Source organism: Sus scrofa, chromosome 8, assembly GCF_054392235.1.
Source record: "Sus scrofa isolate SSC_HxYL_T2T_F1_AM1 chromosome 8, Sscrofa_HxYL_maternal_Yorkshire_Landrace_v2.0, whole genome shotgun sequence".
Taxonomy (NCBI): Eukaryota; Metazoa; Chordata; class Mammalia; order Artiodactyla; family Suidae; genus Sus; species Sus scrofa.
Window position 1 is genome coordinate 127,533,768 of NC_139390.1, and position 27,482 is coordinate 127,561,249.

The 27,482-nt window shown below is 37.7% G+C and overlaps 2 protein-coding genes across 11 annotated transcripts in view; one reads left to right on the forward strand and one right to left on the reverse strand.

Annotated features, from left to right (window-relative positions):
• The window catches only part of C8H4orf17 (chromosome 8 C4orf17 homolog), a 350,193-nt gene that overhangs the window by 173,012 nt on the left and 149,699 nt on the right, over positions 1-27,482 (reverse strand). The window lies entirely within an intron of this gene.
• Positions 67-15,907, forward strand: ADH1C (alcohol dehydrogenase 1C (class I), gamma polypeptide). 2 transcript variants are annotated; one of them, NM_001243939.1, is given in 9 exon segments: positions 69-149; positions 3,055-3,156; positions 4,000-4,138; positions 6,947-7,034; positions 7,131-7,350; positions 9,597-9,857; positions 13,377-13,512; positions 14,104-14,242; positions 15,633-15,907. In NM_001243939.1, coding segments are annotated over 9 exon segments (1,128 nt in total). In that variant the 5' UTR covers positions 69-131; the 3' UTR covers positions 15,658-15,907.

Genomic DNA, 27,482 nt, shown 5'->3' on the forward strand with positions numbered 1-27,482 from the left:
CCAGATCACATGTGTGGAACTAGGTGTTACTCAAGCAAATAAAAATCTGCTCAATATATCTGCTGTACGTACTTGAGCAGAGGAGAATCTGCAAGAATTCACATCTCCTGGCCTGCAGAGAAAGCAGAAACATGAGCACAGCAGGAAAAGTAAGGGAAAATTTTTTTTTTTTACTTTTGGAATTATATTCTAATTCATATAATACACAAAGAGCTATAGAATGTAGTGAATAATTTAAAATGCATATACAAGTGAGAAGCAATATATACTGAAATACAGCATAGAATATATGCTTCAATGTATGCATATTAAACTACAGTTGAAGTGAATTATTCTTAAATGTCTTTAACAAATATGTATAGAATCTATACCTATTAAAGTCTATATTAAATAAATGTGCAGTAGTTATAAACGATCATGAGTAATTTGCAAATCTAAAATTAAAATGAAATGTTTTTAATCAAGAAGTTATCTTTATATTAAGAAAGTTTTCTTTATAGTAAGAAACCATAATTTAAATGTGCTATTCTTTGTAATCATATTCTTTTTATGAATACAGGAAAGTTAAGTGTGACAAAAGTTTCACTGCTCTCAAAGCATTAGAATGATTAAGACTAAGCAAACTAACATCAATATGCAAATTCTGCTTTAAAAGGCACAATTCAAGAAATTGCCATAGAAATCCTATAGAATATCTTTCCCATAATAAAGTCAATGTGATTTTACAAAACAAAATTAATACTGATACAGTTTGAATCACTTATTAGCACTGGGAACAGAAATATCTGGTTCTAAGTCTTCCACAGATTCATATTTATTTGTTCACTGTGCTTACACATGCAAAGAAATGCATGTAGTTATTAAATACAATACAATTTTAAGACTTTTGCTTACTGACAAAAGTCTGTGTAACTGTTTCCAGTAGGTTTTGCTGTGTTAGGAGTGAATTGTACAATATAATATCTTGCTACAATAACTATTGAAAGCTTCTGAGTTTCTACACACAACATGACACTACAGGCTTATATCAAAAAGACTGACTGGAAATCACAGGGGTAACCAATTGTCAGTGTTCTTATTCTGACTATTTTCATTCATTGCCGATTAGCATTGCAATGGCCTATTACATTCCAAATGAAGAATAGACAGGAAAAAGAAAAATTAAACTTGCTGAAACCCAGCTTAAAAGAAATAATGAGGAATTCCCATCATGGCTCAGTGGTTAACTAATCCAACTAGGAACCATGAGGTTGCGGGTTCGATCCCTGGCCTCGCTCAGTGGGTTAAGGATCCAGCGTTGCCGTGAGCTGTGGTGTAGGTCGCAGACGCAGCTTGGATCTGGCGCTGCTGTGGCTCTGGTGTAGGCCGGTGGCTATAGCTCCAATTAGACCCCTAGCCTGGGACCCTCCATATGCCGTGGGTGCGGCCCTAGAAAAGACAGAAAGACAAAAAATAAATAAATAAATAATAAAATAAATAAATAATGAATTAGGGAGCAAAAGGATAAACCAAATATATTAATGAAAATCATAAATTATAGGCTATCAATCTTTTCCCCTCAGGTGCAACATCGAAAACTTTTATCTTTACAACACTTCATTTATGGTTACTCTTGCCTGCATTATATTTTCTTCAGAGGCTAAATGGCAACAGTAATAATACCTACTTTATAAGGTAGTTGTGAAAATTTAATATTGGAGAGCATTTATAATAGTGCCTAGTACATAGAAATAATTCAATATTAGTCATTGATATTATTATTATTGTTGTTACTGTTAACCTGAATCTTTTGTTAATCTTTTACTACTGTGGAGTAATGAAAAGATAAAGTGGGATATTAATTCTCTGGACAGACAGCTTTGTGACTTTAGTTAAAGTACTTAGCTAATTACTGAGTCAATTGTGCCTCAATCTTTTCATCAGTAAAATAAGACTAATAATTCAGTAATACTGCCTCTTGAAGTTTAAACGTCAAGCATATAAGTCACCCAGTGCCTCCATGTGTGACTGCTACATCATCGGCACCCAATAATCAACACCTATCTACCACTGGTGTGTTATTTCCAAGTACGCTCATATTTATTGTGTCACTGACCATGACAAACACTCTGCAAAGTAGGAGGATCTGGCATATAAATAATGACAATAAATTATCAGATAAATTTCAACTGAAATTTTGATTGTTGCAGTATTTCAGTTCTCTCTAGAAGAAAACACCCAACTATACAAGCTTGGCAAAAATGAAAAGTCCTATACTACATTCTGAAGCACTGAAAATATGTGTTCAACTTTTATTTGTAAGAACATCTGTAGGGAAGCTATGCTAGCTAAAATGTCAGGCACATAGTTCTCTCATTTTTAAGTGTGTGTGTTTATGTGTGTAGCTTTAGCTCTGCAGTTTTTGGCTCTGGAAGAAATCGCTATACATAAATTATGTTGCACAACAGAGCTGCCAAATCTAACTTTCAAATGAGTAATGCAAAGAAGTAGCACACAGAAGGAGTGGAGAGAGAAAAATCAAAGGAACAAAATAGGCACATAGAGAAAGAGAAACCCTCAGCAGGAAGGCAAGCATGTAACTGGAATCAAACTCAGACTATTTTGGTTTAAGTGGATAATTGAGCAAGAGGACAATCAGTTTCACATGAACAGTCAGCAAAATCACGGTGATTTAGAATTTAATGTATAAGCCAACAGTTTGGTGTAAACAGCCAATTCCAGGACACTAGGAAATAGAAATAATTAACAATGCTTAGAGAAAAAAACATGGCATTCTTTCTTCATAAAATAATATATTCCATTTAAACTCAATGTTTCATTATAGTTAGTTCTGTTTCTCTTTAAGTAACTTTTTATATTTTTTATAAAAAGTTACTTTTATTCTTTTCGTAAATCAGAGGTTCTTCATTTTTATGAAACAATGTTAGGTTCCAGACATGGGGCTAGATGTTGCATCAGAAAAGGGGCTAGATGTTGCATGTAAAAAGATGAGAGACAAAATCTCTGACTTCGGGGTGAGGAAATACCAGTATCATCTGTCTGTTCAATTTCCAGGTAATAAAATGCAAAGCAGCTGTGCTATGGGAGCTCGAGAAACCATTTTCCATTGAGGAGGTGGAGGTCGCACCCCCGAAGGCCTATGAAGTTCGTATTAAGGTAAAATATTTTCTTCACGTCTACTTAATTTTAGGTTTAAAAATTTCAGAGAGTAACAGTGAAGATAACCAAAATTCATTAAGATTTTTACATGGTCATCCAGACAGTGGAATTATATTTGTTATCAAGGAAATATGTAAATACACATTGTTAAAATTTTTAAAAGAGACCAAAGAGTATATACTGTACAATCCTAATAAAATAAAATAAAGAATTTACATGTTAGTACAGAAAAAAGTACAAAGAAACACATAGCAAGATTTCAAAATCAACTAGCTTTAGATGGTGGAATTTTTTTTTATGCTAATCCGCATTTTCTACTTCTATTATAAAAGGATACATTCTTGGAGCGCCCATCGTGGCACAGGGGAAACAAATCTGACTAGGAACTATGAGGTTGCAGGTTCGATCCCTGGCCCCGCTCAGTGGGTTAAGGATCTGGCATTGCTGTGAACTGTGCAGACACGGCTCAGATCTGGCCTTGCTGTGGCTCTGGCGTAGGCCGGCAGCAACAGCTCCAGTTAGACCCCTAGCTTAGGAACCTCTGTATCCCAAGGGTGTGGCCCTAAAAGGACAAAAGACAAAAGACAAAAGAAAAGGGGGGTACATTCTTGTATATTATGTAAGACTTAAATATTTCAGGAACAATATTTCACAGATTATTCCAAATTGTTTAATGCATGAAAGGAAAGTAGAGGAGGCTGAGTAATACTTGGGAAGAGTATGAATTATTAGCAAAATACTTGAAAACTCTTCAGTGCAATTTCAGGAAACTGGGTATGTTAAATCTATCTCAGGGTCATAATCTTTTCTGAGTCTGATCATCCTCCTTTTACTCTGTAGATGGTGGCCACAGGAATCTGTCGCTCAGATGACCATGTGGTTCGTGGATCCTTGGTCACACCTCTTCCTATGATCCTAGGTCATGAGGCGGCTGGCATTGTGGAGAGCATTGGTGAGGGGGTGACTACGGTAAAACCAGGTACAGAATTCACTCTTGGGGAATGTGCCTTAGCTCAGGACACCAAGATCATCCAGCCTGGATGATGGAACTGAAATAATGAGCACAGCTGAGCTGGGACTGGGATAGAGGTCTCTTCCTTTCCCTACTTCCTACCTGACTCAGGCTTGTATGCATTCATGCACTCTTGTAATCTCTTCCTCAGCAAGTATTTCTTGAGGACCTACTAGAGGTCAGGCACCATGTTAGATCCTAGAATCGAAAGAGACCCAGCACCAGCCAGGGTTGGGTTCATAATCAATTAATTCCCATTTCAGTGTTGCTGAGCCCTGGCTTCTCTCGGGTCCAAAGAGAACTACACATGGGACAAGAATAAAAAAACTGTCTCTGTCCTGAGCCTCTAGACCAGTGTATGGAACCTGTTCTGTGTGGACTTCACACATTGAGAGCTGTGAGGCTATGAGTAAATCAACAAAATCCTCTCTTAGATAGGAAGTGGAGCCCATTCCCTGGTTTCCCCTTCCAACATGGCCTCCTTTCCAGAACACAGAATAAATAAAACAGACTAGCTGGAAGGAAGTGAAAGAGAACCAGCAGAAGTCATCCTGCCAAAAACAATGACTGATTACCTTTAACTGTGATTAAATGTGACTGGTTACCAAGTACTATTTTATCTTTAATATTTATCATATCCTAGTATTATTGTGTATTAGTACAGATAAATACTTTTAGAGTTAAATAGTGAATAAAGAGAAAATTTCCATGCCATCATCTTATATAAAGTTTACCGGTTAAATGTTATTTTTTTTTCTGTCTTTTTGCTATTTCTCCCGTGGCATATGGAGGTTCCCAGGCTAGGGGTTGAATCGGAGCTGTAGCCGCCAGCCTACACCAGAGCCACAGCAACGCGGGATCCGAGCCACGTCTGCGACCTACATCACAACTCACGGCAACGCCAGATCCTTAACCCACTGAGCGAGGCCAGGGATCGAACCCACAACCTCATGGTTCCTAGTCGGATTCGTTAACCACTGAACCATGATGGGAACTCCTAAATGTTATTTTTCTGAGTTTTTTGGATAAGTACTATAGATGATTAAAAATAAAAATTATGTTTAATTCTAAAAAATGACTTTAGCCAGTAGATTTGACCTCCCCCTTAACAAATACTTAATTGACATGTGAATAGAAAATAATAAAATAAGTTGTCTGGTTTGAGGTTTAGCTCTTAGTATTTCCTTCAGTTAGAAACCAATAAATGATAAATGACACTTTTACTTTCATCTCTGCCCCCTCCCTAAAATGGAGTAAAAATAGATAATATAAAAATTATCGACTACAAATATTTGAAAGTCAGTTCTTACCCTAAAAGAAAATTTCTAACTCATTTTTTTTTAATTTCCCCAATACATTATTTTTTTTACCTACTGTATAGCATGGTGACCCAGTTACACATACATGTATATATTCTTTTTTCTCACATTATCATGCTCCATCATAAGTGACTAGACATAGTTCCCAGTGCTACACAGCCAGATCCCATTGCTAATCCATTCCAAAGGCAATAGTCTGCAAGCTCCCAATCCATCCCACTCCTTCCTTCTCCCCCTTGGCAACCACAAGTCTATTCTCCAAGTCCATGATTTTCTAACTCATTATCAAGGATTGAAGTTTTCAAAGGAATTCCTTGAATTCTTTTTCTTTCTTTCTTTTTTTTTTTTTTTTTTGTTGGTCTTTTTTTAGGGCCACACCCATGGCATATGGATGTTCCCAGGCCAGGGGTCGAATGGGAGCTATAGCTGCTGGCCTACACCACAGCCACAGCAACACAGGATCCGAGCCACATCTGTGACCTACACCACAGCTCACAGCAGCACTGGATCTTTAACCCACCGAGCAAGGCCAGGGATAGAACCCTCAACCTCATGGTTCCTAGTTAAATTCATTTCTGCTATGCCACAATGGGAATTCCAGAATTTCTTGAATTCTTGTTTGTCCCATTTTTGTTAGTTCCTTAAAAAATAATAAAAAATTTAAAAATAAGTACTCATTTCATAGTAGAAATAAATGAAGTCACTTTGAAAATCCAAAAAATGGTGGTTGAGATTCTCATTTATACTGTACCCCAAACTAATACAAAATACTGGATTATCTAGTGGAACTATGGCAGCTTGCTCACAATTTAAATTTATATTTATACTTACAGTAAGAATATTTAAGCTTTAATTATTGAGGATTAAATGAGATCATAAGTATAAAATCCCCAAGAGAAAAGGCATACAATAAAAGATAACTATCAATACAACAGAACTACTTTTATTTTTATTTATTTATTTGCTTTTTAGGGCTACAACTGAGGCATATGGAAGTTCCCAGGTTAGGGGTCAAATCAGAGCTTTAGCTGTTGGCCTATGCCACAGCCACAGCCACTCAAGATACTAGCCATATCTGTGACCTACACCACAGCTCAAGGCAACAAAGGATCCTTAACCCACTGAGCCAGGCCAGGGGTTGAAACTGTATCCTCACGGATCCTAATTAGGTTCATTAACCACTAAGCCAAGATGGGAACTCCGAATGGAACTACTTTTAAAAATCCATGCTGTTTTCCAGATTTGCATTTTCTCTTTGGGCATCTTCAGGCGTATATAAACTCAATACCGGGCTATGCTGGCAGGCAATGACCGAGACATAGCACTGACTGGACTCTATTCTTGGAGACTTTTCAAAGTCAAATGCCTCTTATACATATGTGTAAGTTTTTAAGTTCTTACTCTATTAATTCCTAAGTAAAATTTTTTAAAGAATTTGTTTTATCCCCCTCTCCAGGTGATAAAGTCATCCCACTCTTTGTTCCCCAGTGTGGAAAGTGCAGTGTTTGTAAACACCCTGAAGCCAACATTTGCTGCAAAAATGAGTAAGTTTCTGATACTCTTCTTATCCAGCCAAGGAATTTGCACATCAGTTATGCCTCTTCTCACACCCTCATGTGTCCCTGTGTTGCCCTGACCAGTCTGACTAATCCTCGGGGGACCCTTAGTGATGGTACCAGCAGGTTCACCTGCAAAGGGAAGCCCATCTTGCAGTTTCTCGGCACCAGCACCTTCACCCAGTACACAGTGGTGGATGAGATGTCAGTGGCCAAGATCGATGCAGCCTCACCACTGGAGAAAGTCTGTCTGATTGGCTGTGGATTTTCTACTGGTTATGGGTCTGCAATCAAAGTTGCCAAGGTAGGAAAAACAGTGAATGATAAAACCAGCTACACCTGGACTGTCAGGAACTAAAATGAAAGCAATTTCTCATAGGAATCAAGACATCATTCTTCACAGATTTACTGGTAGCCCCCCCCCCCGACCATAATAACATTGATATACTCCATACAATTGAGGGTGCTGATCATAAGTAGAAAATGCCCTCAGAAGGATTTGAGAGCCTGTCCTAGAAAAATTATGTTTATCACAAATGAAAACTATTGATAATAAGTTAAGAAAAAGTAAAGGTATTCTTTTCAATAACTATTCTTCTATTTGTGTTCTTTATAGGACCACTATATTTTAGAGCTGGGAGTTCATTTTGTCATTCATTTTGCAGTTAGCACCAACATGCACCATGCACCACAGATTCTGTAAGGTTCTGAGGCAACAAAAGTAAATGAACTAAAGGGGTTGCCTTTGAGGAGCATCTACTCCTTGGCTTTGCTACTCCCAGAATTAGGATCAACAGTAGATTCCAGGAGTTCCTGACGTGGCGCAGCGGAAACGAATTCGACTAGGAACCATGAGGTTGCAAGTTCAATCCCTGGCCTTGCTTAGTGAATTAAGGACCCGGTGTTGCCGTGGGCTGTGGTGTAGGTCGCAAACGTGGCTTGAATCTGGCATTGCCGTGGCCCTGGCGTAGGCCGGCAGCAACAGCTCCTATTAGACCCCTAGCCTGTGAACCTCCATATGCCACGGATGTGGCCCTAAAAAAAAAAAAAAGCCAGTAGATTCCAAAGTATCTAACTGATATACCTCCAAACTGAGGGTCACCAACATACCCACTCTGTCGAAGCTTCAGTGATGCATGAAGCATATACTCCACTGCTATACCTCCTCCCCTGCCATGAACACACACACACACACACACACACACACACACTCTCTCTCTCTCTCTCTCTCTCTTTCTCTCTCTCTCTCTCTCTCTCTTCAGAAGTGGTAGGTTTTAAGGAGAAATTCTTTAAAGTCTCCTGTTGCCAAAAGGTTAGAAATCTAGTAGTATCCTTTTGTATTAGGAAACTGAAGCCCAGATACATAAAGCTATTTGCTCCTAATCTCACAGCTGGTAGTTTGAGAGCTGCGAATAGCCTCTCTGTCAAAACTCCTGCTGAATCATAAAGCATAATACATAATTAACAGCACTTTAAAAATAACAATCACAAACTTCATAGTTTTCTAAGGTAAAAAAGTGGTGTTGTACTCCAGGGAATGTTTACTTGGGACAGGAAAGAGCATGTTACCACAGTGAAGGCTGATTATAACAGACTAGGCTTATTAAACAGTCAGTTGCCAAGTAAACAATTGAGAACACTTGTTTTCCAAATTTCTGTGACTCTAGCACTAAGTCCCTTGTGCAATTGCCTCACCTGAGCAGGCAGTCCATTTAAGCCTACACAGAGAGCAGAAACCAAGGGCATTCGAGGTAATTAATTTCATCCTTTATTAAAATACAGTCCAGCTTTTCATTGCATTATTGTCCATTAGCATATTTTAAAAAGCAGGTATAAAGACCCATTAAGATCACATTGGTCTAAAGCTGTATTATCTTACAATTACCTGTTAAATTTCCCTGTTGTTAAGTTTGCTTTAAGCTGAGGATAACTCCTATGCTTCACAGCTAATTTCTGCTCTCATTATACTGGTCATGACTACTGAAAGTTAATGAATCAAAGAATTAATTATTGAGGGCTCAACTGGATTATTTCTTCAGTCCCCTCTTTTTCACTTATTTCATTTCCCCAAAATTGTGTTCGTGTATGTGTGATGGACTGAAGTTCAATGGATTTGAGCCACTAGATTCTCTTCAAGATGCGAGTCACTGGCATTTAGAGTTCAAAAATCATCCAGACCATTGGCTCCCAGCATGGGTTTCCCATTGTATTCAAGTGGGGACTGGGTTACACCTGCAGAGATTCTGATTCGATGCTTATGTGCTGTGATCTGGGTGTTGAGATTGTTTTTAAAGCTCCCCAGGTGAGTTTAGGTCCAGGAAATATGAGAACCACTGCTCTAATTCAACCTCCTCATTTTAAAGATGAAGGAGCTGAAGCCCAAAGAAATTTTGACAAAAGGTTAGATTTAGTTTGAGTAGCTCCTGACAACAGATAAGGCATGGCACTTTACACAATTTAGGCTCTTTCTAACAATCATTACTTAAGCCATTTTTTATTAGAGTATAGTTGATTTACACTTAATCCATTTTTGCATCTCTGAAAACATAGGTCACCCAGGGCTCCACCTGTGCCGTGTTCGGCCTCGGAGGAGTCGGCCTGTCTGTTGTCATGGGCTGTAAAGCAGCTGGAGCAGCCAGGATCATTGGAGTGGACATCAACAAAGACAAATTTGCAAAAGCCAAAGAGGTGGGTGCCACCGAGTGCATCAACCCTCAGGACTATGAGAAACCTATCCAGGAGGTGCTACAGGAAATGAGCGGTGGAGGCGTGGATTTTTCATTTGAAGTCATTGGGAGGATTGACACTATGGTATGTACCCTGAAATGCGTTGAGACATCTGCTTCTGCGTTCTGGAGTCTGCTTTTATGCAAAACAATATAAACATTATATAGAGAAAATATTTTTTAAACTATGGCAATTTTCCATATCCTATTTGTTAGTTGGATTGCTTAATGTATTATCAGGAGCAATCTTTCATTCTATCAGTTAAGCATAACCTTAACAAGTATTATTTCCTTTTTTAGAGAGGCAAGAGGGCTTTTTTAACTGAGCCATTACACATTTACTTCATTAATTTTTAGCTTAAACATCTAAATTCAAATAAATATAAATAATACAAATTCTGTTCTCAAGTGGCCAAGTTTGATTTCTCCCTCCAAGTTCTTAACAAAAAATGGTTTAATAATTTTTATGTTTTAATGCATGGTGATTTTTTTCATATATTATACTTTGGCCAAAAGAAAAAATGAGCAACTTTAGGGTCCATATCATTTTATTAAGAAAAAATATGCCCTATTTTACCACAGCAGATAGCACAGTGTCTGGTGCATAATAAGCATCCAAATCTGTGCATTGAACTGAAAACTTTAAAAAGTCAGCAGGGGAGTTCCCACTGTGGCACAGTGGAAACGAATCTGACTAGCATCCATGAGGATGTGGGTTTGATTCCCTGGCCTCGCTCAGTGGGTCCAGGATCCAGTATTGCCATGAGCTGTGGTGTAGGTCGCAGATGTGGCTCGGATCCTGCATTGCTGGGGCTGTGGCAAAGGCCAGCAGCTGTAGCTCCGATTAGACCCCTAGCCTGGGAGCCTCCATATGCTGCAGGTATGGCCCTAAAAAGCAAAATTAAAAAATAAAAAAATAAATAAATAGTCAACAGGTTTTCCACTGAAAAAATTTAAGCAATACATATCTCATAGCATTGTTTATGGGTTCCATGAGATAATACACATAAAATACTTAGCACAGTGCCACCTGTTGAGTAGTAAGCTCTCAATGTCAGCTGGTGTTACTGACAATGAAGTACTGTTTCCTGTCTTGCAGTGTTTATATCATCTTTGAAATACAGATATGACTTTCAAATAATTAGAAATACCATCAATCACAACAGAGAATACCTCTCTATATTCTACCTAATCAGAATTCTCTAGAATCCTTATTTAAAAAATCCCCAGAGACTAATAAGTCCCCCTTTTCAAGTTCTCCAGTAAGTCCCAGCAGTGTTGGTAACAGGAAGCAGCATCCTAAGAGCAAAGCTCTTTGCAGCCTTGACCTGGGACAACAGGACATAGGCGACTGGAGTGCCGAGAAAATCCAACTTTTTCCAAGGCCACATGCTTTTCCTTATGCCATTTTTCTAGTTTTTCCTCCAATTTTCTCATGTGGATTTGGATTGTTTTAAATATCTGATAGCCACATGTGCTAAGGTTCTCTGGTCCTCCAAATGTCATATTCCAAAATCAAGGGACTGATTTTTTTCTTTTTTTTAATTTGGCCGCACCTGAGGCACATGGAAGTTCCTGGGCCAGGGATCAAATCAGAGCCACAGCAGTGACTCTAGCAACAGCAGTAACAATGTTGGATCCTTAACCACTAGGCCACCAGAAAACTACAAAGGACTGATTATTACATATTTCTGGGGGGTTCTAAACAATTTTTTTTTTTTTACTACGGACATGTTTAAAAACCTGACCGGAGGGGAAAGACTTTCTTTTTAAGTTCCAGAGTAATAAATAGGTGTAATTTAAGGTAAAAGCACATGGGAAGTAAAAACACATTTAAAACATGCCCCCTTTTAAGCCAGCAGCTATGTGGAAAGGTGCTCAACATCACTAATCATCACGAAAATGCAAATCAAAATCACAAAGAGCTATTACCTTATACCTGAGAATGGCTATTAACAGAAAGACAAGCAGTGATTAGTATTGGACAGGGTGGGGAGAAAAGGGAATTTTGTATATGTTGGTAGGAATGTAAAATTGGTACAGCCCTTATGAAAAACAGTATAAACCTCCTTCAAAAAATTTAAGATAGAACTATCATATGATCAGCAACTTCACTTCTGGGTATATATCTAAAGAAAATAAAATCACTATTGTTAAGAGATATCTGTACCCTTATGTTCACTACAGTATTATTCATAATAGCCAAGATGTGGAAATAACCTACATGTCCACTGATGGATGAATGGATGGATGAATATATATAGATGAATATTCTTTAGCCATAAAAAAGAAGTCCTGCCGTTTGCAACAACATGGATTAATGTGGAGAACATTATGCAAAGTGAAATAAGCCAGACACAGAAAGACAAATATTATATGACCTCTCTTACATACGGAATCTAAAAATACCAAACTATTAGGACCACTGAATAGAGAGCAGTGGTTTCCAGGGGCTGAGGGAAGGGCAGGGTAGGAATAATGAATAGATGCCGGTCAAACGTTACAAACTTTCAGTTATGAGTAAGTTCTGGGGACTTACATGTATAGCATGGCATTTATAGCTAATAACACTGTATTGTATACTTCAAAATCTCTAAAAGAGTAGGTCTTTAGTGTTCTCACTACAAAAAAAGTAACTAGTAACTATGTGAGGTGATGTGTTAATTAACTTGATTGTGGTATTCATTTCACATTGCATATGTATATTAAATCATCACATTGTATACCCTAAAAAAATCACATTGTTCAGCCTAAAAGCAAAAAATTTTTTATTTGTTAATCATACTTCAACAAAACTGGAAAAGAATAAAGTACATAAATCAGGAAAAATGTCCATTAGAAATGGGCGGTAGAAATCAGGACCCATTAAAAAGGGAGACCATCAAGTGGAAAAGAGACAAACTTTGATGATGTAATTGATCCGGATGGTATCTGGATCAATATCAGCATATTGAGTTCAAAATATCTATTTAATAAATAAATGAAAAATGAATTAACCAGTTCAGATTGCCTAGGGGTTATGTGATAATAAACATTACATTTATTTGAGGAATCAGAATATATAGATGTAATGATATATGCCTCTTTATTATTTTCTAGGGAAGAATTAAGTATATGCAAACATATAAATTCATTCATCTATTGTCTCATTCAAAAATACTTTCTGGGCATTTTCTAAAGCCACATGTAGTGGCTTTAGGAAATAATGGGGAGAGGAAAAACAAAAGACATAATCTCTTCCTGCCACACACTCACAATATAGCTAGATCAATATTACATGATACTGTGTATCATAAACAGGGACTACTAAAGAATCCACTTTGGGAGTTCCCATCGTGGACGATCCGGCGTTGCCGTGAGCTGTGGTGTAGGTTGCAGACGCGGCTCGGATCCCGCGTTGCTGTGGCTCTGGCGTAGGCCGGTGGCTACAGCTCCGATTCGACCCCTAGCCTGGGAACCTCCATATGCCGCGGGAGCGGCCCAAGAAATAGCAACAATAACAACAACAACAACAACAACAACAACAACAACAAAAAGAGACAAAAAGGCAAAAAAAAAAAAAAAGAATCCACTTTGATCATGCTACATATTAATTTTATTCCAGATTTCTGCCTTGCTGTGCTGTCAAAAAGCATACGGCGTAAGCGTCATTGTAGGAGTACCTCCTAATTCTCAAAATATCTCTATAAACCCCATGTTGCTATTGAATGGACGGACCTGGAAAGGAGCTATTTTTGGTGGTATGTAATTAGACTTAGGGCAAATTTTTAATAACTTCAGGATTTCTTCCCTTTTACAAGTAACAAGGCCAGGTTTGAAAAGGCAAAGTTGTTAAAAAATAAATTAAAATTCCTTTATATCTATAGGTTTCAGATCAACTAGATGTGGAACTAATGCACACAGAAGTCCCGAGATAGACTTTTCTGGTGTCCCCATAAACCAACAAGGATCGTTCAGCATTGTCTCTTTCGATACTTGTAACTGTACAATGCACTGAAATACCTAGGAGGACCTGGGAAATTCATAGCAATATTTCATGTTTGCACTCACTGCCCAAATTTAGACAACCAATAAATTTTCTTCTTGACTCTGGGAAAAACCATCTGTACTATAATTTCTCTATGGAAGAACTAATAACCAAGACCCTAGTTTGTACTGTTTTTTCTTTAAGTCATAGCAAAAGGATACTGAAGCACACTATCACTTATTAACCTCAGTAATAGTAGTCTGTGGACTTTTTATAAACTTTCATTTAGCTTTGCTTTAGAAAGTCTGTGCTCCAATTCTCTTACCCCTGGCTGAACTGCACATTGATGTCACTTCCTTTTCAGGCTTTAAAAGTAAGGATTCTGTCCCCAAACTTGTGGCTGATTTTATGGCTAAGAAGTTTTCACTGGATTCATTAATAACCCATGTTTTACCCTTTGAAAAAATCAATGAAGGATTTGAACTGCTTCGCTCAGGAAAGAGGTAGATACTGGATTTCTTTTTATGGTAGAGTTTGACTAACAGAGGAAAAAAAAGTAGAAGGATGAGAGAAAGGCAAGGATGGTGCCTTGGTTTTCCATTCCCAGTTCAATCTTTGCAGGTAGAACATTTAAGATCGTATTATGAGAACCAAAAAATGCTTTGCATTTCCTGTTCTACTGGAGCCACATTATACAGCAAATCAGAGTCTTCTGCCTTCTTTACAAGAGAACTCACCTTTGCAAGGAAAAAGGATCAGAGACAGTCATATTATAACATGGAGTTACTACGGCCTCTGCCTGGCCACCTAAAATGACTATTAATAACTATAAATTTAAATTACATTCAAAACATCCCAAAGACTCATTATGAGAGTTGGTGGAGCTATATTGGCATCATTTTCTGTATAGATATTGCTATTTTTTCATAACATACTATTATTTCTTTTTTCCATTTACAAAATATCACAAAAGTTATTGCAAAGAAGAAGGGTACACAAAGCTATTTTTAATGCTTAAAACTTACACTTTCTTCAAAGCTTAGGAAAATCAGTTCCATTTTCTACTTCTAACACACACATATATACATAATTTTTAAAAGATAATAAAGACCACCTTTTTCTAGCAGTACTTACCCACCAGAAGATGGTTTTTTAGGAAGGACATTAGTTCCAGTAGTTACATTTCTGAAATTCCCAAGAATAAATTCTCTCCAAATACAAATCAACCTTATTTTCTACTCTCCTTAAGCATTTCTTTATCAAAACTCTATTATAAACTTTCAACATGGTCTTAACTTTATTATATTATCAGTATCTTTAGGCACAAGACCTATCATCTTGTAATTTGTACAACTTTGTATTTGGGTTTAAATCCCAGGATCTCATGCTAGATGTGTGACCTAAAGTAAGTTACAAATCTCTGTAAGTCTCAGTATCTACAACCTATAAAATGGAAATAATATTAGAATCTGTCTGTAGCATTGTTGTTTAAGTTGAGGTTTAAATATTAAAACACACACACAAAAAGCATTTACAGAGTATGTGACAAATAGCATGAACTTATTATGTGTCATTACCCACTGTTTGTATTCATTATTATACAAGGCACGAGGGCTCTCAAAAATGATTTTTTGAAAATCTAGTACATAATGAAGCCTAAATGGCAGTCATATTCAGGATGTTATAGCTAAGCTTAAGGTTGGATAAAACACAACAGAAAAACATGAACTGCCCTTTTAATTGACCTGACTTGAGTGCATTAGGGATGGGGATGGAGTAGCAGGAAATAAAGACAGCTTTTCAGACAAATTGAATGCTCCTTGTTCTCTCACATGGAAAAGTGTAAATTATGTAAACACTAATACAATTGGTATCTTTTATTTTCTGTTTCAGTATCCGTACTATCCTGACATTTTGAGACCATACACATGCCTGCACTTGTAGCAGGCTTCTGGCTTCTCCATCATCCAAAACATCAGCCAAACATCATCAATGATTCTGTTCTTTTTATTCTGTGCTACCAGTATATCACATATGGGAATTTTCCAAAGGAAAAAGAAATGGATGTGAAATCATTTGTCAAGCAAATGTTTAAAATTCAAGTGGAAGCTAGAGGAACAATCATCTGGGTAACTGAGTCCAATAAACTTTCCTTCTTAATCATTCTATGCATGTTGAATCATGTCATCTTTCCATTGAGAAAAGATATTTCTTTTGACTTCTTGCACTTTTTATATCTTTGCCAACCTTAGTCATTGAAGCCTTCATCACTAAGAAGGTCCTGTGATACTTGTCCCCCAGTATACATGTGATGGCCTATGGTGCTTGAAGTCCTCTACCTGTATCCACTGTCTGTATATTCCTTTTTATAAAATATAGCAAAACCCCAGAGGAAAAACTACTGTCTGTGCAAGGATACACTTAGATTTGTAAGTGGAGAAGGCACAGAACTTCTAAATGTAGGGAATTTTTATGTAAATGTCACACATTTTTAAGGTGAAGGGAAATGGGTTTTTGTGTGTGTATGTGTGTGGTTTTGTCTGGCCACTCCACAGTTGTGGGCTGTGCCATAGCTGTGGCAATGCCGGATCCTTAACCCACTGCGCCACACAGGAACTTCCAGAGAAATGTTTTATTGCTTTCATACTGTTTGCAGTATAAAATAAAAGCAATTTAATGTATGATGGTATGAGCCTCATGATAAATGTGAGGTTCAAATATTAAATCTGAAAACTGAACTATTCTTAGACCCATAGTCCAAAAGTCTATATTTACTCAAGAAGGTACTTTATTGGTTAAATGATTTGTTAATTATTACAATTAACTGAAAGTTCATTACAAAGTAATTAAAAAGTAATACAGTGGCTTGAAGTCTAGGGGTGGGAATGAAGCAGCTGTGGACATGGCATGCAAAACAGGTAACTGAGAAATGAAACATACATCCAAAGCAATAGATTTTCTAAGTAGCTATATATACATATACAGATGTACCTTTTTGCAAAAATATTTTCAATCTAGAACTTTTCTATTAACTATTATGTCTTAAGTCCATAGCTCTAGAGTCAGTTTCATTTTTTTTTTTTTTTGAATATGTGAAAGTCTAAGGTGGAGTTCCCATTGTGGCTCAGCGGTAATGAACCCAACTAGCATCTATGAGGACGATCCCTGGCCTCACTCAGTCGGTTGAGGATCCAGTGTTGCCATGAGCTGTCGTGTAGGTTGCAGATGCAGCTCGGATCCCACATTGCTGTAGCTGTGGTGTGACACGGCCAACAGCTGCAGCTCCAATTTGACCCCTAGTCTGGGAATTTCCATATGCTGCAGGCAAGCCCTAAAAAATTAATATTGTAAAAACGGCCATACTATCCAAAGTAATCTACAGATTCAATGCAACTCCCATCAAATTACTCAAGACATTTTTCACAGAACTAGAACAAACAATCGAAAAATTTATATAGAACCATAAAAGATGCAAAATTGCCAAAACAAACCTGGGGCGGGGGGCGGGGGGGGGGGGACAAACAAACAAATCAGTAGGCATAACTCTCCCAGACTTCAGACAATATTACAAAGCTACAGTAATCAAGATAGTGTGATACTGGTACAAAAACACATAGAGACCAATGAAATAGAATAGAGTCCAGAAATAAACCCAGACACATATGGCCAATTAATCTTTGACAAAGGAGGCAAGAATATAAAGTGAGAAAAAGACAGTCTCTTCAGTAAGTGGTGCTGGGACAACGGGATAGCTGCATGTAAATCATTGAAACTAGAACACACACTCTCACCATGCACAAAAATAAACTCAAAGTGGCTTAAAGATTTAAACAGAAGACGGGACACTGTAAAACTCCTAGAAGAGACCATAGGTAAAACATTCTCTGACATCAACTGTACAAATGTTTTCTTAGGTCAGTCTCCCAAAGCAATAGAAATAAAAACAAAAAATAAACAAATGGGACCTAATGAAACTTAGAAGCTTTTGCACAGCAAAAGAAACCATAAAAAAAGACAACCTATGGAATGGGGAGAAAATGTTTTCAAATGATGCAACCAACAAGGGCTTAATCTCCAAAATATACAAACAACTCATTAACTCAACAGCAAAAAATAAAAAATAAAAACAACCCAATTGAAAAATCGGCGGGAGACCCAAACAGACATTTCTCCAAAGTAGACATGTGGATGGACAACAGGCACATGAAAAAAATGCTCAACATCACTGATTATTAGAGAAATGCAAATCAAAACTACAATGGGATACCACCTCACACTGGTCAGAATGGCCATCATTAGTAATTCCACAAATAATAAATGCTGGAGAGAGTGTGGAGAAAAGGAAACCCTCCTATTCTCTTGGTGAGGATGTAAATTGGTAAAACCACTATGGAAAACAGGGGGGTGCCTCAGAAACTAAATATAGAACTACCATATGACCCAGCAATCCCACTCCTGGGCATCTATCCAGACAAAACTTTCATTGCAGTACTATTCACAAGAGCTGAGACATGGAAACAATCTAAGTATCCACTGATAGATTAATGGATTAAGAAGATGTGATACATATACATAATGGAATACAATCAGCCTGGAAAAAGAACAAAACAATGCCATTTGCAGCAACATGGATGGAACTAGAGACTCTGATACTAAGTGAAGTAAGTCGGGAAGAGAAAGACGAATAACATATGATATCATCATTTATACATGGAATCTAAAATATGGCACAAATGAGTTTATCTACAGAAAAGAAACAAACTCATGGACATAGAGAATAGACTTGTGGTTGCCAAGAGGGAGAGGGATGGACTGGGTGTTTGGGGTTAGTAGATGCAAACTATTGCATTTGGAGTGGATAAGCAATGAAATCCTGCTGTATAGGACAGGGAACTTTTTTTTTTTTTGTCTTTTTGCCTTTTCTAGGGCCACACCCGTGGCATATGGAGGTTCCCAGGCTAGGGGTCTAATCGGAGATGTGGCCACCAGCCTATGCCAGGGCCACAGCAACGTGGGATCCGAGCCACATCTGCAACCTACACCACAGCTCACTGCAACGCTGGATGCTTAACCCACTGAGCAAGGCCAGGGATCAAGCCCACAACCTCATGGTTCCTAGTCAGATTCATTAACCACTGAGCCACGACGGGAACTCCCAGGACGGGGAACTATATCTAATCACTTGTGATGGAATATGATGGTGGATAATGTCAGAAAAAGAACATATATATATATATATATATATATATATATGTATAACTGGGTGACTTTGCTGTACAGCAGAAACTGACAGAACATTGTAAATCAACAATAATTCAGAAAAATTTTTAAATAAACAAAATTTTTAAAGAAAATAATTGAATCTCCCATAGTCCCTTGCAAAAAAATTATAAAGTGAAAAAGTATGATTTAAATTTTGACAATCACATACACTTAGGAAAAAACATGCTAGAAAAATGCATTTTGTCAAAAGAGACAGGAAATGGAGCATCTATTCTGTTAGTATGGATCATAGCAAGAGCAGAAACATTCTGGAGGCAGAGTCAGGAGCTCTCCTGGCAGCTCCCTGATCCATTCAAGGAAACAGCTTTCTTGGTAAGTCAGGTCTGACATTTTTTTTTTTTTTTTTTTTTTTTGGAAGCTCAGCCTAGAGTCTTTTTGCTCAACCAACTCAGTGAATCTGTAATCCACCTACTTCCCTTAAGAAAACTCTTCGGTGTAAACTAGCTTGAGTGGATTCTGTTGCCTACAGTGATGAAGATTTTGACAAGCATGAGGTGTTAGCTGAATCCCTGGGCATAGATAGTATTGTCCAGGGAGGGAGTATAGGACTTTACGAGAATACGTCAGAAAGGGAAAATGAAGAAGAATTTCCGTCAGGGAGACGGTATCAGCTAACAGCCACAGGCAGAAGTGTTTGCACTACTGTCTATGGAACCATGAGCAAAGCAGCTTAATGAGAATTAGGAGATATGACTGAACAGGAAGTGCAATGACAGACTGTAGAGAGACCTTTGATGTTGGGCTTTGGCTTTTTTCCTACAGAAATAGAGCCACTGAAGGTTTAGTAAGTGTGCCAATCCAGGATTAATTAGTTGTGGTATGTAGAATAGGGACTAACTAGCAGAGAGTTTCACTGGGACGTGAATTAGATGAATCGCAAGAGATGGATGTGAGAAACTCCATAAAAGAAGGATCATCGATATTGGTGTCTGTTGTGAGAAAGAAAAGCCAAAGCTGACCAAAGGTCAGGAAATCAGAGGACAGGTGAAGACGAATAATCCTATTGACATATATAGTGTGGCCCAAAAAGGGTTTTAAAGAGATAAGAAATGGGCCATGTCTTAGAAACATGGGCTTTGGAGGTTTCAGAGGCATTCAAAAGATGACCAGTAAGTAGACACTGACTTGAGGTTCAAGATGCCATGGGACATGAGGTAATAATAAAAAGGATGAAAATAAAGATGATTTCCAAGAACAGAGGGCTGTTGTTAGGGCACGTTTTCATCTTTGAAATGGAAGAAAGAAGTTATGTGGAAGGAGAGAGACAGTGCAGCCAGAGGAGATAGGAACACAACGAGGGGACACTGGTAATGACGGTAAGAGAACTAAGGAAAGATCTCCATTTTACCTCTGGACGTGTAAGTTCTAGTGAAGACAGGAGAGTGGGAGAGGCAAACAGCATAAGCAAAGAAGCTCAAGAGTCAAGCTGTAACCAAAAAAAAGGCAAGGATGGAAAAGTTTACAGTGTTGGACTAAAATAGCAGTAGCAACTGGCTTGAGAGGAAATTCTTTTAGGGAGATAAACGAACATGTCAGTGGACAGTAGAGAAGAAATGATGAAAACAAATTTAAAGAGAAATAATACATTAAATTGCCACAGAAGAGACAGAAGATGAATACAACACACAAGAGAGATAGAAGCTAACCTCAGTTTTCTCATCTATAAAATGGAGATAACAAAAGCATCTATCTATGAGATTGTTGTGATAATTGAATGAGAGTTCGTGTAACACATATTCTCACTCCCAGCAGTTCTTCATCCCATTACAAATAATAACCCATTGTCTAAACACCAGTATATATTCTCAAACCACTTTTACCTGCTGCTTCTACTATAGGGCTTAGGAAAACTACACACTTGCTTTCCCAGCCTTTCTTGCATCCAGGAGTCGCCATATGACACAATTCTTGCCAAGTGAGAAGTAAAAATATTCCGATGGAGCTTTCCAGTATGAGAGTGCCCATCTTTTGATGAAGGAAATGAGCATGGTTTGCACTATCTCTTTTTATTTTCCTTCCCCCATTTTTTCCCTCCCCAGTTCTGTCTGCCTGAAAAGCAGTTGTAAAACCTGGAGCTGGGGCAGCCATCTCGGAACCACTGATAGCAATCATAGGAAAACTAAGGGAATTTCAGAAACACTGGTCTTCATATCACCATGATACTGAACACATGCAGAAAAATACCTACCTCCAAATTCTGATTTTCTGATTAGAAAATAACCCTTAAATATTTAGTCCACTCTGAGTCAAGTTTTCAGTTATCTGCCCTTGAGTCCATTTCTAATTACTACACTTCTTAGGGTCACTTTAGACTTCCTCATCTCCACACTAACATTTGAAATGGGAGCCCACAACCTAGCCCACTCTTCCTCCCTTATGTAAGTCTGTCAAACATAAAATGCCACTGGACACTCACTGCCATGGCACACTGCCTGCCCATAGTAAGCTACCGATAAATAATTGCTGCTATTATTACTATTGATGACCTCCTCCTCTGACTCCTAAACAGAGAAGCATTCATGTGTTGCCCAACATATAATCTTTAATATTACGTTTAACTTAAAGACTATGTTAACCTTTAACATATACTATGTTCAATATTTACCTTTTAGTTAAATCTCTTATCATTACTAAATACCTTTTCAAGGGCTGTGTCTTAAGATGCCAAGACCTAATCTTGTATTTATCTAATTCCCCCAGTACCTAACATACTGTAAAACACTTAGTAGGGAAGCGGTGAATGTTCATTTGCAACTTAATCTTTGCCAATTTAGATATTTACAATCAGCAATAAATCACCTTAGTGTGGAATAGTCAAATTTCATCATGCTCATGCACTGAGTGTAAAGTTCAAACCCATGAATGAACATTGCTGCCTACCTGAGGGTCTACATTTCCATTCAATTTTGTGGTTCTCCTCACGTCATTAAAGATACAATAATTAATAACCCCCCCCCAAATTTTACTTCCTCTAAAACGGTTCCCAAAAGGAATGACATTTCTTTCTAGTTTGGTAAGTGAGAAAAACAAGAATACATCTAATTAAGTGATAGTTAAATGGAAAATTATTATTACATAAAGAAAGAATGATATAGCTTTGAAAGTGATTTCATTATTTGGCATGAAGTAGTCCATCATCTGGATGATTGAAAAATTAAGAAATAAGAAAAAATAGCTCATGAAACAGAGAATGTTCTGACCAATGCCAAAATTAAACATTAAATGAGGAGTAAATCACTGAATCTGCAAGAAGTCACTTAACATATTCAGTTATTTACTTGTATTTGGGAAGGGGGAAATTTATATAATAGACTTCCAACTTTTGAAGATTTATAATACTGTGGGACCTAGCTGTTGTGAATATGTAATGTACACACTTACAGAAGGAGGAATTTCTGCTCTCTCTGGGAGAGCAGGTATCTTAGGGCTTCCTACACAGGCTAAGAAACAACGAGGAGGGAGGAAAGAACTACAGTGCTCCCCGCTGGTGCAAAAAGTCGTGACTGTGACATTCCCCCTTTCCCTCCACCCAGGCTTCTAGGCAGGGGATGGGGGGTTATTGTTGCAGTGGCAACCACTAGTAATCTCTAGGAGAAAAGGACTTCTGCCCCAATTGCTAATGGAGTCCCTAGTGTCTCTCTGCTCCATTTTTCAGAACTATAAAAATTGTTGGTTAAACACTCTACTTAAAACTCCTTTATATAAACATCAGAAGTAGAAATAAATAATGTTAACATTTAGCCAGTTTATTGGACTTTAAAATTAGGTTAGATGCTCTATTCTTGTATGATGGTTTTTTCTATTTTAAACTAAACTTTCCATTTTTAAAAACGTTTAGCAAGTAGTAGTCTATTGTCAGTTTCTTCTATGTCTTCCTGCAAGTCAAAATTATACCCCAAGTGACTTTCCCATCTCTACACACCTGTCTCCTTCACGCTTCATGTCACTCAAAAAGTTCCCCAAATCCCTCTCCTCCCTCCTGTCCTTATTAACTGAAAGTGATCCCCTTCTAAACATCTCTCTTGAGTACCATAAACATTTTCTCTAAATTTGTAAAAATGTATTTGAAAAAATAAGCACAGTTGTAGGTGATGCATAATTACACGAAACATTTCTTCATGTGTATATTAGTTTTCTATTGCTGTGTAACAAATTGCCACAAAATGAGTAGCTTGAAAGAATATCCATTATTATCTCATGGTTTCTTTAGGTCAAAAGTCTGGGCATGACTAAATTATTTCCTCTGCTCAGGATCTCTCGAAATTGAAATCAAGGTGTTGGCCAAGCTATATTCCTTTCTGGAGTTTGGGATCCTCTTATAATTTCACATGGTTCTAGGCCAAATTCAGTTCCCTGTGGTTGGAGGACTAAGGATTTTATTCTCTTGCTGGCTGTAGGCTGGGAACAATTTCAATGTGGCTCCTTCTGTGTGCCCTCTCATGCTTCCAACCTCCAAACTTCCAATCCCCTTCCAGTCTTATATAATGTAACATAATTATGGGAGTGACTATCCCATCACCATTTGCCAGATAACATTACCTAACCAAGGAAGTGACTAGCCAAGCAGTTTCCATTTACACTTAAGTGTAGGAGGCTATACAAAGTGTGTCCACCAGGCGGGCAGTATTTTTGGACATCTTAGAATTCTCTTCCACAAGACAATAGGACTCAGAATTAGAAACTCAATGTCAAGTTCTCATAAATTATTAAAGACCATAGTTGACAGAAATTCAATTACTGTGCCTCTCTTTAAGACTTTCAGAATATTGGATAAATCAACTTTTACTATGGGGCATATTGATTTAAACAGTTTGGGTAACAATGTATTCCCACATAGAAGTTATTGGCTAGGTCTATAACCAAATATTTCCAAAGAAATGGAGAAAACATAGATGTCCTGGGTGTTGAAAACAGGATCATAGAACTAATAGAAGCATGGGGCAAAGAAGATAGAGGAGAAAATATGCATGATATATCAGGATATATTGCTTTGAATCTTTGCCTTCTCATGAGATTCAGATACAGTGGGAGGTTGACATCAATAATTTTATGAAAGTATTTAAAAATCAAATTCTGAGCATGATGGAAAAAATTAAATTTTGGTAGAAAGGCAAAGTCACAAAGAAAATATTATATAAGGGAAAATATCTGCAACGCGTATAACTGACAATGTATATCTCATATCCAAATGTCATTTTATTTTTTAAAAAAGACAAACAGCTATAGGAAAACGGGCAATAAGGTTATACTACTGATAAAAATGTGAACTGTTTCTGAAAAGCAATTGGTAATGTTTATTAAAATTTAAAAGCATACCTATCCTTTCCCCAGGAGTTTTATACTTGGAAACCACCCACTAGAAATAAGAATAGCTGGTTGTTACGATATAAAGACAAGGTATTTATTGCAGGCTTGTTTGTAGAAGAAAAAAAAATCTTAAACAGTTTAACTGGCAGAATAAGGAATGATAAAACCCTATTTTAAATGTTCAGTGTATATTTAAAAGACCTTATATCTTTTTTTCTTTCTCTTTTTTTTTTTTTTTTTTAGTTTTTAGGGCTGCACCCACAGCATATGAAGTTCCCAGGCTAGGGGTAGAATAGGAGCTACAGTTGCCAGCCTACATCACAGCCACAGCAACATGGGATCCGAGCCGCATCTGCGACCTATTCCACAGCTCATGGCAATGCCAGATCCCCTATCCACTGAGTGAGGCCAGGGTTCAAAACCACATCCTCATGGATACTAGTCAGATTTGTTTCCGCTGCACCACAGCAGAAACTCCCAACAACCCCTTATTTCTTTTTTTTTAAGAGGGATGAATATGGTGCAAATTGCATGTAAAAACCAGAGTACAAAGTAATGTGTATTGCATGATCCAATTCTTGTGAAAGACAAAAACGAACCAAAAATATATTCCCACTTATTAGTATACAAGTTCAAATGAGCACAGAGAAAGCTGTGGAGATGTATAAACATACTGTTTACCTCAGAAACCTGGGACTGAAGAGAGTTGGAGAACAAAGTTGACTTCTTAATTGCAACTGTCTGCTTCTACTTGTTACAATGAGATTTATGACCTTATTACCTATAAAGAAGCTATAAAGAAAGGAAATGAAGACATCAACCTCTAAAAAACATATGTAATTGTGAAATACCATTGAAGTTACTGTGATTTTTGTTTCTATTTAAGAAAAAAATCCTCTGGCCAAATAATTGTCAAAATAACATAAACTGGTTTTAGATGTCTCTAAAGCCCTAAGAAAATTTGCAAACTCTTTGTCCATTTTGCATATTACTCATAGAGTCATAAACATGTTTTTCATAGATCACTGAGGAACTAAGGCAGATATATAAAGCTAGACCTAAGAAAATTTCCACAGACCTTAAATAAATGTTTAGAGCTTTTAAACATGTGATTATATGGTCTAATATTAGTTTTAGTCACATGAGAGTAATGTAAACAAACTTTCTGGAGTTACCTGCATAGTTCTGGATTCTGCCTTTTTCTCTCAAGGGGCTTATATTTGGATCTTAAATTGCCCTCTTGGACCTCACAATGGTGGCATTTGGGTATGTAACTTCTACACGGGAAACTGGAAAATTCTTCTCTGAAAAATCTGACCAGCCCCAAAAGAAAAGACCTAAACATACCGACACTGTGTATTCCCTAACAATAAAACTCAGAGATAATTCCATAGCAAGTCCCACAGTCAATAAAAGCCATCGATGTGTTCAGGGCTTCCCAGCAGCTTGCTGGTGCCCCATCCTTCAACAGAAGCAGATAACCAAGAACCACCAGACATCTGAGGTGATCCTAGCTTTTCAATATGAGAGAAAACAAAGCAAACAAAGAAGTTGGAAGAAATAATCCATGAAATGAAAAAAAAAGTAAAAATATTCAAAAAAGCTATTATTAATATCTGGAAAGAGACAAGATATGGTATATATTAAATAAGAACAAGCTGTAATTTTTTAAAAAATAGCTCTTGGTAATTAAAAAGTATCATAGCAGGAAAGGAGATCCAATGAAAACATAAAAGATCCCCTTAGTGCACTTTTTCTCAGGAGGCCACTTGACGAAGTTCCCCTAAGGTGATAAATGAATGCAAGAGAACACATGGGGGTCTAGGAAGCAGATGTTCTCACCCTGGAGAGAGGGAAAGGATTCCCCAGGACAAGGCAAAGAAGCTCAAGGATAGCAGGTGCAAAGCCCTCCAGCCCATACTCAAGCAACCCGAAGACTCCAGGAGGAAATGTGTCTGGGAATAAATTTCCAGTACTGTGTCGGTTCCTGCTTAAAAACATGCTGTGTCTTGAGCAATTTAGATGGAAGTAAAGTTGACATGTTCTGGAAAACTGTGCTACAAAATTCAAAAAGTGGCTTTAGGTGTTCCCATCATGGTGCAGTGGAAACGAATCCAACTAGAAACCATGAAGTTGCAGGTTCGATCCCTGGCCTCGCTCCGTGGGTCAGGATCTGGTATTCCCATGAACTGTGATATAGGTCACAGATGCAGTTCGGATCTTGTGTTTCTGTGGCTATGGTGTAGACTGGCAGTTGTAGCTAGCCTGGGAATCTCCATATGCCACAGGTGTGGCCCTGAAAAACAAACAAAAAAGGTGACTTTAATGATGACAAAGACATTGATGGAAAACATGCAGCTCTAAAAAGGGGATAACAGTAGATTTACTGCATGGCTTTTGTGAGGATTGAATGACTTGATAAATGTAAAGCATTTAGAACAGTACTTGGAACACAGTGAGAGTGAAAAGATATTAGCTATTATCATTATCATCATCATCATCATTATCTGCAACTTTATGAAACTCTAAAGTTAGGCCTCCCAGAACACTGACTCTACCACTAGTTCTTTCACCTGGGGAAAGGTATGTAAACTCCTTAAGCCTCAGTGTTCTCATCTATAAAATGTGCATAGAAATGATACCTACCTTATAGGTTAAGTGATTGAATTAGATGAGACAACGTATACCAAAGTGCCTAGCAAATTAAGAACTCCATGAATATTAGATGTTGATAGTAATCATTTGTTTTTCATGGAAAATAACACTTAAAATTTTTGAAGTGAAAACTCTCCACCATTAGAGAACTATTTTCCCTCCCTCCCTCCCTCCCTTCCTTCCTTCCTTCCTTCCTTCCTTCCTTCCTTCCTTATTTCTTTTCATCTTTTTAGGGCTATACCTGCTGCATATGGAGTTTCCCAGGCTAGGGGTCGAATAGGAGCTATGGCTGCCAGCCTACACCACAGCCAGAGAAACAAGGGATCCAAGTCACATCTGTGACCTCCACTGCAGCTCAGAGCAACACTGGATCCTTAACCCACTGAGTGAGGCCAGGGATTGAACCTGCATCCTCATTGATACTAGTCAGTTTCATTACCACTGTGTCACCATGGGAACTCTTAGAGAATTTGTTTTTAAGATATTTTCATATTGTTT